This window comes from Oryctolagus cuniculus, chromosome 17 (assembly GCF_964237555.1).
Source record: "Oryctolagus cuniculus chromosome 17, mOryCun1.1, whole genome shotgun sequence".
In the NCBI taxonomy this organism is placed as follows: domain Eukaryota; kingdom Metazoa; phylum Chordata; class Mammalia; order Lagomorpha; family Leporidae; genus Oryctolagus; species Oryctolagus cuniculus.
The window spans coordinates 67,971,659-67,986,767 of NC_091448.1; the positions used below are offsets into that span (position 1 = coordinate 67,971,659).

Consider the following 15,109-nt stretch of genomic DNA (forward strand, 5'->3'; position numbering starts at 1 on the left):
CCAGATAAGCATAACTATATACCATTTTTATACACAAATGGTTTTTAAATATGTATTCATCATCTATTTCACTTACACATTGTGCAAAAACTGCATTCCATGCCACGCCTGAAATGTCCCAAAGCTCAGTTCTGTCAGTAAATTGCAACCAAGATTTCTACAAAAAAAGACAGAAGTCAAAGAGAATGAAGAAGAAAAAAGGATATATTTGAAGAATACTCCTCTTTCAGGAGGGATTCTAATTTTTATAGATGAAACAACACTTCCACATTTTATCTACACACTAAAGAATTTACTTGTACTGGAAGATTTGGCTTCTAAATTATACTTGCACTTTTACATTAAATTTCATCATATCATTTTCATATTACATGACATACTTGTACTGCGTGATCTTTACTTCTCTGGAACAGAGTTTCACAACTTGAATGCTATTGACATTTTGGGCTCGATAATGCCTTTCTTGTGGAGGTTTGTCCTGTATATAGTAGGTGGCTTAACAGCAGGCTGGCCTTGGCCCACTAGGTGCCAGCAGCATGTGCAGGGCTGCAAAATGTTACCTGAATACAAAATTGAGTTGGTTGAGAAGCCCTGCTCTGTGGGATTCACTCTGACCTTTGTATCTGATAGCATCTGTGCTAGAGATGAAAAGGACCTGTTACAGAATTTTAGTAACCTTCTACTACAAATGTAAAGTAGAAGCTTCACCCTATTTCAAGGTGAACAGCAAGGTGGTTTACAGGGAAGATTTACTCAAATTCCAAATATGATGAAATTGCAACTTACATAGACTGCAAAAAAGGGAATGACTCAAATGCACGTCTTTCGATAGACTCCATTTTGTTGCAGGATAAATCTCTAGGAAAAGGAAAACATTGCCTTGATTAGCTATTACCTATATAGTCAGTGGGGATAATAAAATTTACATTTGATGAATAGGAAGGGAGCACACTGATAGTCCGGGAAGAGACAGTTTAATAAAAGTGGAGATACTGCAGGTTCAAGGAAGAGTTGTGGAAGAAACAGCAGAGGAAACTCTTCCAGAACTAGTGATTCACGGTGGAGGGCGTGGGAGTCCACAGCTCGGGACACCAGCAGCAGAATCTACCCACCAGTGCTGGATCGTGAAGTGAACCGAACCTCAATAGCTTGAGACAACCGGCAGGAAAGTAGAAGGAGCCTAGAGGGAACGAGGCTTGAAGCCCCGTAGGCGAAAGTTCACCAGGCTAACTACAGGAGAGAGGAAAATAATAAAAGGGACCAGTACGGACAGGAGTTTCACTCTCTCCGCTCACCTCTCAAAGGCGAGCAAGACAGTGAACAGATGCCATTTTGGACATGCATAATAGCAACCTCAGGGCTTAGAAGACAGAACACAGGAAAGCATACAGTCAAACCAAAGAAAAGAAGAGGAAATCAGAAATCTAAAAAATATTGTTAGGAATCTACAGGATACTAGTAAAAAAAAAAAATCCCAACATTTGGGTTCTAGGAATTCCTGAAGGAATGGAGAGGGAGAAAGGATTAGAAGGCCTTTTTAGTGAGATACTAGCAGAGGACTTCCTGGGCTTGGAGAAGGACAGAGACATCCTAGTACAGGAAGCTCATAGAACCCCCAGTAACCATGACCAAAAGAGATCCTCACCACGACACGTTGTAATCAAACTCACCACAGTGAAACATAAAGAAAAGATTCTAAAATGTGCAAGAGAGAAACGTCAGATTACTCTCAGAGGATCTCCAATCAGACTTACAGCAGACTTCTCATCAGAAACCCTACAGGCTAGAAGGGAATGGCAAGACATAGCCCAGGTACTAAGAGAGAAAAACTGCCAGCCCAGAATACTATATCCTACAAAGCTCTCATTTGTGAATGAAGGTAAAATAAAGACCTTTCATAGCAAACAGAAATTGAAAGAATTTGTTGCCACTTGTCCAGCCCTGCAAAAGGTGCTTAAAGATGTGTTACACACAGAAACACGGAAACACGGTCATCAATATGTAAGAAGGTAAAGGAAGGAAACCTCACAGCAAAAGATCACAGGAAGTTCAAAGCATATATTAGAAAATATCTTTGGGAAATGGCAGGGCAAAGTTACTACTTATCAATAGTCACATTGAACGTTAATGGCCTCAACTGTCCAGTTAAAAGACACAGATTGGCTGATTGGGTTAAGGAACAAAACCCATCTATTTGCTGCTTACAAGAAACACATCTTTCCAACAAAGATGCACACAGACCGAAAGTGAAAGGCTGGAAATAGATATACCATGCCAACAGAAATGAAAAAAGAGCAGCCGTAGCCATCTTAATATCGGACAACATAAACTTCAACACAAAAACTGTTAAGAGAGACAAAGAGGGGCACTATATAATGATTAAGGGATCAATTCAACAGGAAGATGTAACTATTATCAATGTATATGCACCTAATTGCAGGCACCGGTTTATTTAAAAGGTTTGTTAAGGGACTTAAAGGGAGACTTAGACTCCAATACAATAGTACTGGGGGACTTCAATACTCTACTCTCAGAAATAGACAGATCAACCAGACAGAAGATCAACAAGGAGACAGTAGATTTAAACAACACTATAGCCCAAATGGATCTAATAGATATTTACCGAACTTTTCATGCTACACTTAAAGAATTTACATTCTTCTCAGCAGTGCATGGAACCTCCTCTAGGATCAACCACATAGTAGGCCTTAAAGGAAGTCTCAGCAAATTCAAAAGAATTAGAATCATACGATGTAGCTTCTCAGACTATAAGGGAACTAAGTTGGAAATTAGCAACTCAGGAATCCCTAGAGCATATGCAAACACAAGGGGATTGAACAACATGCTCCTGAATGAACACTGGGTCATAGAAGAAATCAAAAACTTCCTGGAAGTAAATGAGGAAAACAGTACAACATACCAAAACTTATGGGATACAGCAAAAGCAGTGTTAAGAGGAAAGTTTATAGCAATAGGTGCCTATATCAAGAAAATGGAAGGCACCAAATAAATGAGCTTTCAATTCACCTCAAGGATCTAGAAAAACTGTAGTAAACCAGACCCAAATCTAGTAGGAGAAGAGAAATAATTAAAATCAGAGAAGAAGTCAATACGATTGAGTAAAAAAAAAAAAATGACAAAAAAAATCCGCCAACCGAGGAGCTGGTTTTTGAAAAAATAAACAAAATTGACACCCCATTGGCCCAACTAACTAAAAAAGGACCCAAATCAATAAAGTCAGAGATGAAAAAGGAAATGTAACAACAGACACCACAGAAATAAAAAGAATCATCAGAAATTACTACAAGGAATTGTATGCCAGCAAACAGGGAAACCTATCAGAAATGGATAGATTCCTGGACACATGCAACCTACCTAAATTGAACCGGGAAGACATCGAAAACCTAAACAGACCCACAACTGGGACAGAAATTGAAACAGTAATAAAGGCCCTCCCAGCAAAGAAAAGCCCAGGACCAGATGGATTCACTGCTGAATTCTACCAGACATTTAAAGAAGAACTAACTCCAAATCTTTTCAAACTATTCAGAACAATCAAAAAAGAGGGAATCCTCCCAAATTCTTTCTATGAAGCCAGCATCACCTTAATCCCTAAGCCAGAAAAAGATGCAGCATTGAAAGAGAATTACAGACCAATATCCCTGATGAACATAGATGCAAAAACCCTCAATAAAATTCTGGCCAATAGAATGCACCAACACATCAGAAAGATCATCCACCCAGACCAAGTGGGATTTATCCCTGGTATGCAGGGATGGTTCAATGTGTGCAAAACAATCAATGTGATACACCACATTAACAGACTGCAGAAGAAAAACCATATGATTAGCTCAATAGATGCCGAGAAGGCATTTGATAAAATTCAACACCCTTTCATGATGAAAACTCTAAACAAACTGGGTATGGAAGGAACATTCCTCAATACAATCAAAGCAATTTATGAAAAGCCCACAGCCAACATCCTATTGAATGGGGAAAAGTTGGAAGCATTTCCACTGAGATCTGGTACCAGACAGGGATGCCCACTCTCACCACTGCTATTCAACATAGTTCTGGAAGTTTTAGCCAGAGCTATTAGACAAGAAAAAGAAATTAAAGGGACACAAATTGGGAAGGAAGAACTCAAACTATCCCTCTTTGCAGATGATATGATTCTTTATTTAGGGGATCTAAAGAACTCTACTAAGAGACTATTGGAACTCATAGAAGAGTTTGGCAAAGTAGCAGGATATAAAATCAATGCACAAAAATCAACAGCCTTTGTATACACATGCATGGTTTGAGTTCTGTGCTCCCGGCACTGGCCTCCCCACTCTCTGCCATTGCATGCATTTAGAGAATGAATAAGCGAATGAGACCTCTTTCTCTGTTGCACTGCTTCTCGAGTAAATAAATAAAAACCTTTAAAAAGAAAATAGTAGATTAAAATACCCCCCATTTTAAATCATCTTTCTCTTACTCACAAGCTTTTAATGACACTCCATATCTCATTATGAACTTTGAAACCCCTCAGCCAATATTCAAGTTTGTTTGCATATCTTTCATTGCTTCCTAAGTCCATCTCTTGTAGCCAGACAGTCTAAATCTTGATCATTCCATCAGACAAATCTTTGCCTAAAACAGACTCCCCCCCCCTTTTTTTTTCTTGATTTTACAAATAATGGCCATGTTGTAAACCTCAGGTAAAGTTTTAGAATAACTGTGCTCTATCTGTGGTTCCTATGACACCCTGGAATGGCACAAAATGGCTACTATGTATAGAGGAACAAAGGTAAGGTCAGGCTACAACTGAGGGGCTCAGCAATAATGGTATTTATTACGAGTTTACATTCACATATGCTTGGAAGTGATGTATTGTATGCATCCACTCATCTAAATACACAACGGTCTAGTGAACTGATCACGGCCATAATCCAGTTTTATAGATGAAGAGATGGAATCCAAGCTAAATAACTTGTCGAAAGTCACAAAGCTAATCACTGGGAGACCTGTGTTCAAAGCCAGGCAACCTGGCTCCAGAATCTATCCTTAAACCTGTTGTATCATCTCTAATATGTTGGGATGAGGGCTGTGTTGAAGAGTGGGAGTAAAGCAATGAGGTAATAATATGGCAAATGTCAATAAATAAAGAATCAGGAAAAGGAGTAAGGGCAATCACATGAGACTGTAGAAGGGACAGAGAGAAGAAGAGAAGGAGGATCAGGAAAGCTCGCAAGCAAAGTGGCCACTTGGGGGTGAACCAATGGCAAAAGGAAGACCTTTCTCTCTTTCTCTGTCTAACTGCCTGCCAAAACACACACACACACACACAGTCAACATAAGGTGGGGACTTGAGGAGGGCTCAGGAGGCTCTTGGGGAAAAGCTGCTGAGACAGGCAGGCTGTAGGGAACCATGAGGAAGGGAGATTCTTACAATATGCTGAAGGTGCCGTTGTAGCTGTTGGGCTCTGGTACAGGAACTCTGTGAAGCTTCTGCACTGGGCTGAGGCCAGTGCACGAAAGTGTCTCATCTTTGCAGGTGCAGAGCTCACAGACATTTATGGTGGCAGCCGCATTCAGGGGTTGATCTGTGACTTCAGTTAGGGTTGAGTGCTGAGTCTGAACCTGGCCTGGATGCAGATCTGTAGTCTTCTTCAGGGATGGAGAATGGCCAGCTTTTGCAGTGGGTACCAGAGTTCTGGTAAGCTCCATCTTGGAAGGCTGAGCTATGACACTGGGTGATGTTGGGTGCTGAGCTTGATGCTGACCTGCTGTTGGAACTGTCATCTCATTGTCCCCTGGGGACTGAGTTACGAGCTCCTTTAGTGGCTCTGTAGACTGAGTTAGGGTCATTTGCATGGTAGTAGAAGGTGTAGCCTCTGTAGTACGTTGTGGAGTTTGGGTAATTTCCAGGTCCAGAGGCTTGACTGTGACTTGAGGCAGGTTTGTATACTGAGTCTGAATCTGGACTGGAGGTGAAAATGTCACCTCAGGGTACATTGGATAAGGAGGAGGAGATATAGACTTGGAGGCTGTAGAATGTTCATCCTGTGTAGTGGGTACCTGAGTTATGCTTGACTCTAACTTCGAAGGTTCAGCTGTGCCACTGGGTGACATTGGATGCGGAGTTTGATCTTGACTTGGTTTTGGAACTACCATCTCATAATAAACTGGAGGCTGACAGACCACTTCATTATGTGGCCCTGGAGGCTGCCCTGAAGTCTCCTGCATGGTTGGGAGTGGTTCACCCTCCACAACGGATTCTGGAGTTAGGGTAAGTTCTACATCAAAAGGTTGAACTGTGACTTCTGTCAGGGTTGGATGCTGAGCCTGAACCTGGTCTGGTTGTGAAAGTACCTCCTCATGGAGCACGGGAGGTACTTTAGTCTTCTTCAGGGCTGTAGAATGTTCAGCCTTCCTGGTACGCTTTGCATTTATGGTAAGCACTGTGTCCAAAGTCCAGATGGATACTTTTAACAAAGTCTTTCAGGGGGCCAGTGCTGCGGCTCACTAGGCTAATCCTCTGCCTGTGGTGCCAGCCTCTCGGGTTCTTGTCCGGTTCGGGTGCCGGATTCTGTCCCGGTTGCCCCTCTTCCAGGCCAGCTCTCTGCTGTGGCCCGGGAGTGCAGTGGAGGATGGCCCAAATGCTTGGACCCTGCACCCCATGGGAGACCAGGAGAAGCACATTGCTCCTGCCTTCGGATCAGCGCTGTGCACCGGCCACTGCGCTCTGGCCACGGCGGCCATTGGAGGGTGAACCAACGGCAAAAAGGAAGACCTTTTTTTTTCTCTCTCTCTCTCACTGTCCACACTGCCTGTCAAAAAATAAATAAATACATAAAGTCTTCAGGGGGGCCATCGCCGTGGCTCAGTGGGATAATGCCTTGGCCTTAAGCGCCAGCATCCCATATGGGTGCCGGTTAGAGACCCAGCTGCTCCACTTCTGATCCAGCTCTCTGCTACGGCCTTGGAAGGCAGTAGAAGATGGCCCAAGTCTTTGGGCACCTGCATCCAGGTGGGAGACACTGATGAAGCCCCTGACTTTGCATTGGTACAGCTCTGACCACTGCAGCCAACTAGGGAGTAAACCAGCAGATGAAAGATCTCTCTCTCTCTCTGGCTCTCCTCTCTCTCTGTAACTCTGACTTTCCAATAAATAAATAAATCTTTAAAAAAAAAGTCATTCCATGGCCCAAGTGGTTGGGCCCCTGCATCCACGTGGGAGACTTGGAGGAAGCTCCTAGCTCCTGGCTTCAGATCAGCACAGCTCCGGCTGTTGCGGCATTTGAGGAGTGAACCAGCAGATGGAAGACCTCTCTCTTTGTCTCTACTTCTCTCTGTAACTCTTTCGAATAAATAAAATAAATCCTAAAAAAAAAAAAAATGGTTGCACAACCCTGACTATGCTGGAAGCCCAGGCCCTGCCCATTCACAATGGCTCCACTGGTGGTATGTGACCTAGAGCCCCTAGGTATGCAACTGAGGCCTGACATGGCCGGGGCCTCCTGGAAACGCGCTGGGCCCTCTCCACTACATGTCCCTGCGCTGGCTGCGCTAAGCCCATATCTGGGCCTGTGCAGAGGAGCCAGCGCTTGTCAAGGCCACGCCATCTGCACCGGGGAGGGACAAGTCTCCGTGCTGTGTGAGGCTGGACCCCGGGGAAGGCCAAGGCTGGCACACCCTCCTCCTCTGAGGAGCCTAACTAATGCTCAGCACTGCAGGGGCTTCCCTTACTAAGGGCGACCTGCTCCTGGAGGACTTCAAAACAACACCAACAGCGTGGGTCACACCGGGACATCATTTACACAGCTTCCTCTGAATGACTTCCGACAGGATGTGCCACGACCACAATGCTGCCCGCTCCCCACGCAGCACAGGTGCTTGGCGACCGACCACGTGCTCTGCTCGGGTCCCGGGTGGGGACAGCCTGCCCCTCTCCCTGTGAGGCTGCGGTGAGTTGGACCCTTCCGGGCTCTGGTTGGAGTGCACAGGGGCTTACCTCGGTGAGGCCTTTAATCTTCAAGTAGCCACAAAGGTAAGAGTTCCCTGTGTCCACGTGCTGCAAAGAGAAGACACGCAGATGAACAACATATCCAGCGGGGGACACGCCGCGGTGCTGCGAGATCCCGCCAGGCCAGGCTGGGGAAGGCGGCAGAGCCCAAGGCTCCCCACCAGCCCCCGGGGCCCTCAGGAGTCCCCTGTACACATGCGCCAAGTGGCCTGTAGACAAAGCCAGCTGGTCCCAGAACGCTGTCAGCTCCCTGCAGCTGAGGACCTTGGACCGCTCACTGACTGCTCAGGCCTCTGGCTGGGCTGCAGGCTGTGGCACGAGCCCTCCCCACCCGTGCACGTGGTGCCCGCCACCCCTGACCCCGGCTGACTTCTCTCCCTAGTCCATTTCCGCGTCGGTGCTGCGTGACCGTCCCACGAATGGGCAGAAGACTCCAAGCAGCCTCTTAGCAAACCCCCGTGGCACAGCACGTGCCAGCCACAAACTAAGATGCCAGTCAAGCACCCTGACCACCCTGTGAGTGCCCGCCCTGTCCACACGCTCATGTTTCTAATGACAAGAGCCAGGAGCCCAGGAGGAAGAGGCGCGAGGGGCACAGTGGATTCTGAGGGTGGCAGCCGCCAGCCGATGCCCACCCACCAGCCAATTTCCTCTTCTTCCACGCTGGCCTCCCCCGCCCCAAGAGACCTGGTCAACCCTGTTGCCCTTGGAGCCATTAGGTTAGGGATGGAGGGCTTTCAAAGTGGTGAGTGAGCGAGCAAGGGCTTTTGCTACCCGGTGGCTGGAGGCTCTGTGTGCAGGGTCCATTCTTGGAGACCGAGACAGATGGGACAGGGAATGTCAGGGTTGGCTGCGAGGGAAGGTGGAAGATTACCGGGCCCGCTGTGGGTCCCGCCAGGAGCCAGCCTGCAACCACACCAGCTCCACACGCCTCGAGGTGTGCTGTGACAGCTCCAGTGACTTCTTATGTGGCTCTGAGACCGGCATGGTTACTTTGTGGCTGAACTCGCATAGTACACCCACACCCGTGGCGTCATCCTGAGCGGGATTCCTGGCACAGGAAACCCTCGGATTAAAGCATCGTGCTCCCTGGAGCACACGCTGAGATGTTTCACGTCACGCGAGGGCTCGGGCTGAGAAACTGGACAAGTTTTTGTGCCATTTATCAGGTCTGAGACGGCAACTACTTCCGGGTAACGCCATAAATCAGACACTAAGGCAAGGCCTCCACGCAGCAATGAACTCGGGCATCCAGAGGATGCCAGCACCGCAGGGACGCCGAGGTGCCTCCAGGCTTGGTGCTGGTGACAAAGGTGTTCCCTGCGAAACCTGCCAGAGCACTTGTAGGTACCGTCATCTGCTGACCTTGGCACTGGGGAAGCGTTTGGAACAGCTGAGCCACACTCGCTCACCCACAGCTCTGACCTGCAGCTCCCGTCCTGTGGGCGATTCTCCCTGAATTCCATAGAGTTTGGGGGTTTCACAGCCGCTCGAGAGGGCGGGGAAGGGCATGGCAGTTAATAAGATGCTGACAGCACCCGGGCGGAAAGTGCCCGGTCTGAGCAGCCAGCAGTCGTGGGTTGCACCGGGAGATCCTGCTCTGCCCGCAGCAAACTCCAGCAGGAGGAGGGCCCCAAGAGGAGGACCCTGGACAGCGGGTCTCGGTCTGGGAGACTCGGGGAGGCTCCCTCAGGGTCTTAGCAGGCGGGAGGACCCGGCCAGAGGGTCCTGCAGCACCACCTCTACGTCGTACGAATTCCCCTTGCTCTTCTGGTGGGCATGGAACTCGGAGCCGCTGTAGAGCAGGCTGGTGGCCACGCCGGGCTGCTGGGTGTAGATGGGCGGCGGCGGGTTGAGCGAGGCCGCGGACGCGGCAGACGCACTGGCCGGCGGGGGGCACTCGGTGCGCACCGGCATCGCGGGGAAGGGGCAGGGGAGGGGAGAGGAACCGCCACCGTTGCCGCGCGGGTGCCGGGGCGTTAGGGGCACAGCGCGCACGCGCGGGGCACGGGCGGGGGGGGGGGGCGCCCGCTCGCTGCGCACCGAGCACTCCGGCCGCCCCCGCGACCCTGGACCTGCGAGCAGGGCCTCCCGGTACTGAGCTCAGACCCCTACTCTACTTTCCCTCCACCTGCTCCGGAGCGCCGGGGAGGGCGGGAGCAAGCTCACGCGGCGCTTCCGCCCATTGGCGAGCAGAGAAAACACGTGGCGGGCAGCGCGAGGGCACTTCTGGGAATTGTAGTCTTATTCCGGAGGCGCGGCGCGGAGGAGGGGCGGGGCGAGGAGCGTTTGTGATGCAGGTTCTCCGTCAGGGGCGGGGGGCGGTGTGCGCAGGAGGCGCGCGGCGGCTACGGTGCGCCGTAGGGCTCATGCGGAAAATGGCGGCGTCCAGAGGCGGCTGAGGGGATCCGGGGAGGCGTGAGAGGTTTCCGTACAGCCGGACAGCGCGGCTTGGTCTCGCGCCCCGCGTGCTCCCGAGGCCCTTGGGGCGCGATGTGGAGGAGCTGCCTCCGGCTGCGGGACCGGGGGCGCCGCCTCCTGACTCGGCCCGTGGGGCCGGGGCCAGCCCTGGGGTCCCCGGCCCGGGCCTACGCGCCGCCGACAGGTGAGGGGCCACGTCGGGCTGGGGTGGGCTGAGAGCGAGCTTTTGGGCGTGCAGGGCCGGGCGGCGGGACCGGGCTCGCATGGTTAATGGGAGCACGAGGCGTCTGCTAAGGGAAGCGAGGGTCAGCCGAGGTTTCAAACGGGGCAGGTTCGGGTCGCGGGTCAGGACTTGGCCAAGGTCACAGGGCAGAGGTCAAGGCTGCAGCTTCCTGGCCGTGTCTAGCCGTCTGTCCTGAACAAGTGGGCGACCCCTCTGCCTCCCAACTCGAGGAGGCCTGTGGGAGGCGGTGACGCTGGTTCCCCGCAGGAGCGGGGTTTGGGGGTGGGGCGGGGGGACATCGGGAGTGGCCGTCTCTTTCCGCTGTTTTCCTGGGCCGGGGGCGCAGCAGGGGTGAGTGTGTGTAGCCAGGTGACCAAGCTGAACCTCTAACCCGCCGCGGCGATCCGAAGTCAGGAGCCAGGAGCTTCTTCGGGTCTCTCACGTGGGTACAAGGACTTGGGCCATCCTCCACTGCTTTCCCAGGCCACAGCAGAGAGCTGGATCAGAAGTGGAGCAGCCGGGACTCGAACCGTAGCCCATATGGGATCAGGCGGCGGCTTTACCTACTACACCACAGCGCCGCCTCCTGGTTATACAAATGAGATGTGTCGTGCCCCCCCCCCCCCCCCCCCCCCCCCGGTCAGGGCCCGCAGGTGTGCCAGGAAGAGCCATTAGCAGAAAAGGACAAAGGACGGGCGTCCCCAGTGGGGCCCAGCACCAGCAAAGGGCGCAGAAGGAAAGGGTTGAAATGGAGGCCGCTCACTTGGCCTTGGACCCGCCGGCTTCCTCTGGAGTGCGGATCCCCCGGATGTCCCCGGTGCGTGGTCGGCAGTCAGATGCAGAGAAAACACGCGTGGATGAGGGAACGCAGCAAGGGGCGAGGAGACACGGAGACCAGGCCCCCGCGTGCACGCGCGCGCGTGTGTGTGTGTGTGTGTGCGTGCGTATGTGTGTGGGTGCGTGCGTGTGTGCATGCCTGTTTGTGTGCGTGCGCTCATGTGTGTGCGTGCATGTGCGCATGTGCGTGTCTGCGTTCTAGAAGGCTCCTCCAGTTCTCAGCTTCAGCGTGGGGGAAGTCGCGCCAGGCCGGTTGTTCTCGGGGGAGACTGCAGTGTGGCCCTGAGGTCATCAGAGGCCGGGGCAGGGGGGTTAGGAGAGGGTCTCTGAGGCGCTGGGAGACTTGATGTGACAGCCTGGCTCCATGCTGCCCCGTGTGGGAGGTGTCCTGGCTGCGTGGGCATGCCCAGTGGGGCCTTGTCTGTCGCCTGGGCCACACGGCTGCTCCAAGTGTGTACCGGCACCCCCTACCCCAGCCCCGGCAGCCTCCTAGGGTGCGCTGTGAAATCCAGGCAGGGTTTGTTATGCGTAGACCAGGAAGCTAGCCTGCTACTTGTTTTCTTTTTTTTTTTGGAGCAAATGACAAAGTTTTATTGGCACAGAGACAGTGCTCTTTCATTTACCCGTCATTTCCAGGTGCTTTCACCGAACGGGCAGTTGGGAGTTCCCAGCAGAGACCGCGTGGCCTGCAAGGCCTGGAATTTGTGCCTTGTGGTTCTTGTTTTATTTATTCATTTTTATTTGAAAGGCAGAGTTACGGGGCGGGGGGACATCGGGAGTGGCCGTCTCTTTCCGCTGTTTTCCTGGGCCGGGGGCGCAGCAGGGGTGAGTGTGTGTAGCCAGGTGACCAAGCTGAACCTCTAACCCGCCGCGCCGATCCGAAGCCAGGAGCCAGGAGCTTCTTCCAGGTCTCCCACGCGGGTGCAGGGACTTGAGCCATCACGGGTGCTCCAAGTGTGTACCGGCACCCCCTACCCCAGCCCCGGCAGCCTCCTAGGGTGCGCTGTGAAATCCAGGCAGGGTTTGTCATGCGTAGACCAGGAAGCTAGCCTGCTACTTGTTTTCTTTTTTTTTTGAGCAAATGACAAATAAAGTTTTATTGGCACAGAGACAGTGCTCTTTCATTTACCCGTCATTTCCAGGTGCTTTCACCGAACGGGCAGTTGGGAGTTCCCAGCAGAGACTGCGTGGCATGCAAGGCCTGGAACGTGTGCCTTGTGGTTCTTGTTTTATTTATTTTTATTTGAAAGGCAGAGTTATGGGGGTGGGGAAAAGGGAAAGAGACAGAGAGAGAGCGAGCGCGTGAGCACTTGGGCCATCTTCCACTGCTTTCCCAGGCCACAGCAGGGAGCTGGATCAGAAATGGGGCAGCTGGGACTCGAACCGGCGCCCATCTGGGATGCCCGAGTCACAGGCGGCAGCTTAACCCGCCATACGCCACAGCACCAGCCCTGCCTTGTGGTCTTGACAGGAAGTTTGTCAGCCCCTGGCCTGCATGTCAGAGCTGTCTGGAAAATAGCGTGTTCATACATTGGGCTGGGGCAAAAAAAAAAAAAAGAGTTGAGCACTTCATCGAGAGCTGATTCGCTTACGCTGCAGGTCATTCTCTTTCGGTCAGATTCAGGGGGTGTTAGTACATTCCGATCGCGCACTCTGCATCACGCTCAATTTTGGAGCATTTCTGTCACCCCCAGAAGGAACTCTTACCCTGCAGTTATCATCTCCCCTTACCCTGTCCACCCTCCAGCCACGGGCAACCGCTACTGCCCTGTCTCCATTTCTAGATACCTCTGCGTTGGACATTTCAGGTAAAGAGAGTGTAGTCTTTTAAAACCTATTTAGGGGGCCGGCGCTGTGGCGTAGCGAGTAAGCTGACGCCTGCAGTGCTGGCATCCCATATGGGCGCTGGTTCGAGTCCCGGCTGCTCCTCTTCCCATAAAACTCTGTGCTGTGACCTGGGAAAGCAGTGGAAGATGGCCCAAGTCCTTGGGCACCTGCACCTGCATGGGAGACCTGGAAGAAGCTCCTGGCTCCTGGCTTTGGATCGGCACAGTTCCAGCCGTTGCAGCCATCTGGGATAGTGAATCAGTGAATGGAAGACCTCTCTCTCTCTCTCTGCCTCTCCTGTCTCTCTGTAACTCTGACTTTCAAATGAATAAATAATTTTTTTAAAAAATCTATTTGTAAAACCTTTTTAGCTGATATATAAAAATTGTACACTCTGACGGGGTCCCACATGATGTGTCAGTGCATCGCACATGCCGTGAGAACTCAAATCGGTTACCATGGGAGTCCCGGGGCTGGGAAGGTTTCAGCCCACAGGCCGTGTAAGGAACACAGAACCATGTGGTCTCAGCAGGGCTGGACAGAAATTCAGTAAACCTGCAGCAGGCTGAGTTTCTTTCTTTCTTTTTTTTTTTTAAAGATGTATTTATTTATTTGAATGTCACAGTTACACAGAGAGAGAAGCAGAGGCAGAGAGAGAGAGGGCAGGTCTTCCATTCTCTGGTTCACTCTCCAATTGGCCACAGTGGCTGAGCTGAGCCGATTTGAAGCCAGGAGTCAGGAGCTTCCTCCAGGTCTCCCTCGCGGGTGCAGGGCCCCAAGCACTTGGGCCATCTTCTACTGCTTTCCCAGGCCACAGCAGAGAGCTGGATGGGAAGTGGAGCAGCAGGACTTGATCTGGTGCCCATATGGGATGCCGGCGCTGCGGGCAGCAGCCTCACCCACTCTGCCATGGCGCCGGCCACCTGTGGTGGTTCTAGCTGTAGTTTCTGGAGAAGCCTTTGTGTTGCCTTGCACCGCGACTGCGCAGATTCCCACCCGCAGCCTCCGAGGGTGCCCTCCCTCACCTCCTAGCTGGTGTGCGTTATCTCCTGCACCTGACAAGGGAGACGCTCTCTCCCCGGGCTGGCTCTGTGCTCCCGTGGCGATTCGCCGTGCTGAGCCTTTGCTCGGGTCCCTTTGGGCATCTGTGTGTCCTCCTTCGAGGGGTGTCTGTGTACAGCTCTTGCTCTCTCTCTGGCTCCTTTGGGTGCTGTTTTTGGGCTGAAGTTGCTTCTCTGTGCCCCCTCGTCAGGGGCAGAGTTTGTGAATATTTTCTCCTGTTCTGTGGGTTGTGCCTTCGCTCTGTTGATTGACTGTTGCACTGCTGTAAGAGGGTTTTTAGTTTGATGGGACCCCCACTTGTCTCTTTTTTGCCTTCGTCTTTAAGGTCGTATCAAGTATTCGTACTTTTGGTTCTTTAAAGATTGATTGATTGATTTGAAAGGCAGAGTTACAGAGGGAGAGAGAGAAGAGAGGTCTTCCACCCACTGGTTCACTCCCCAGATGACTGCAATGGCTGAAGCTGTGCTGATCTGGAACCAGGAGCTTCCTCCAGGTCTCCCACGTGGGTGCAGGGGCCCAAGTCCTTGGGCCATCTTCTACTGCCTTCCCAGGTCATAGCAGAGAGCTGGATCGGAAGAGGAGCAGCCGGGACTAGAACCAGTTCCCATGTGGGATGTTAGCACTGCAGGTGGCATTTTAATCTGCTACGCCTCCATTACTTTTTGTCACTTGATGTTCCACTGTGTACATGGACTGTATTTCATTTTATCCGTTCATTCACTGATAAG

At 51.5% G+C, this 15,109-nt stretch overlaps 2 protein-coding genes and 1 long non-coding RNA gene across 6 annotated transcripts in view; 1 reads left to right on the forward strand and 2 right to left on the reverse strand.

The window, feature by feature from the left end:
* Positions 1-810: 810 nt before the first annotated feature.
* On the reverse strand, positions 811-10,136 carry LOC108175431 (glucose-induced degradation protein 4 homolog). The gene is made up of 3 exons (XM_051829646.2): positions 9,752-10,136; positions 8,000-8,059; positions 811-858 (listed from the first exon to the last, which is right to left on the reverse strand). The coding sequence occupies exons 1-3, from the start codon at positions 9,926-9,928 to the stop codon at positions 811-813; spliced, it is 285 nt and encodes a 94-aa protein (XP_051685606.2). The 5' UTR covers positions 9,929-10,136.
* A 196-nt stretch (positions 10,137-10,332) lies between these two features.
* LOC138846348 (uncharacterized) overlaps positions 10,333-15,109 on the forward strand; it is a 37,620-nt gene continuing 32,843 nt past the window's right edge. Inside the window, exon 1 of the long non-coding RNA XR_011383833.1 lies at positions 10,333-10,616. This is a non-coding gene — a long non-coding RNA (uncharacterized lncRNA). The remainder of the gene's footprint in view (positions 10,617-15,109) is intronic.
* LOC138846347 (ATP synthase mitochondrial F1 complex assembly factor 2-like) overlaps positions 12,708-15,109 on the reverse strand; it is a 31,911-nt gene continuing 29,509 nt past the window's right edge. For 2 of the 4 annotated variants that reach the window (XR_011383832.1, XM_070061780.1), the window contains one exon: positions 12,708-14,946. Coding sequence is in view for 3 of the 4 variants with exons in the window: in XM_070061780.1 (XP_069917881.1) it covers positions 14,918-14,946 (29 nt within the window). In the remaining variant the exon portion in view is untranslated. The remainder of the gene's footprint in view (positions 14,947-15,109) is intronic. The other 2 variants (XM_070061779.1, XM_070061783.1) reach the window with 1 other exon arrangement.

Bases quoted from the DNA above. Each gene is read 5' to 3' on its own strand.
- LOC108175431 (XM_051829646.2), bottom strand. From the start codon at position 9,928: ATGCCGGTGCGCACCGAGTGCCCCCCGCCGGCCAGTGCGTCTGCCGCG. The intron at 8,060-9,751 runs GTGGTGCTGCAG...TTCTCTTTGCAG, and splicing joins GGAATTCGTACGACGTAGAG to CACGTGGACACAGGGAACTC. The intron at 859-7,999 runs GTAAGCCCCTGT...TCCTTTTCCTAG, and splicing joins AGATTAAAGGCCTCACCGAG to AGATTTATCCTGCAACAAAA.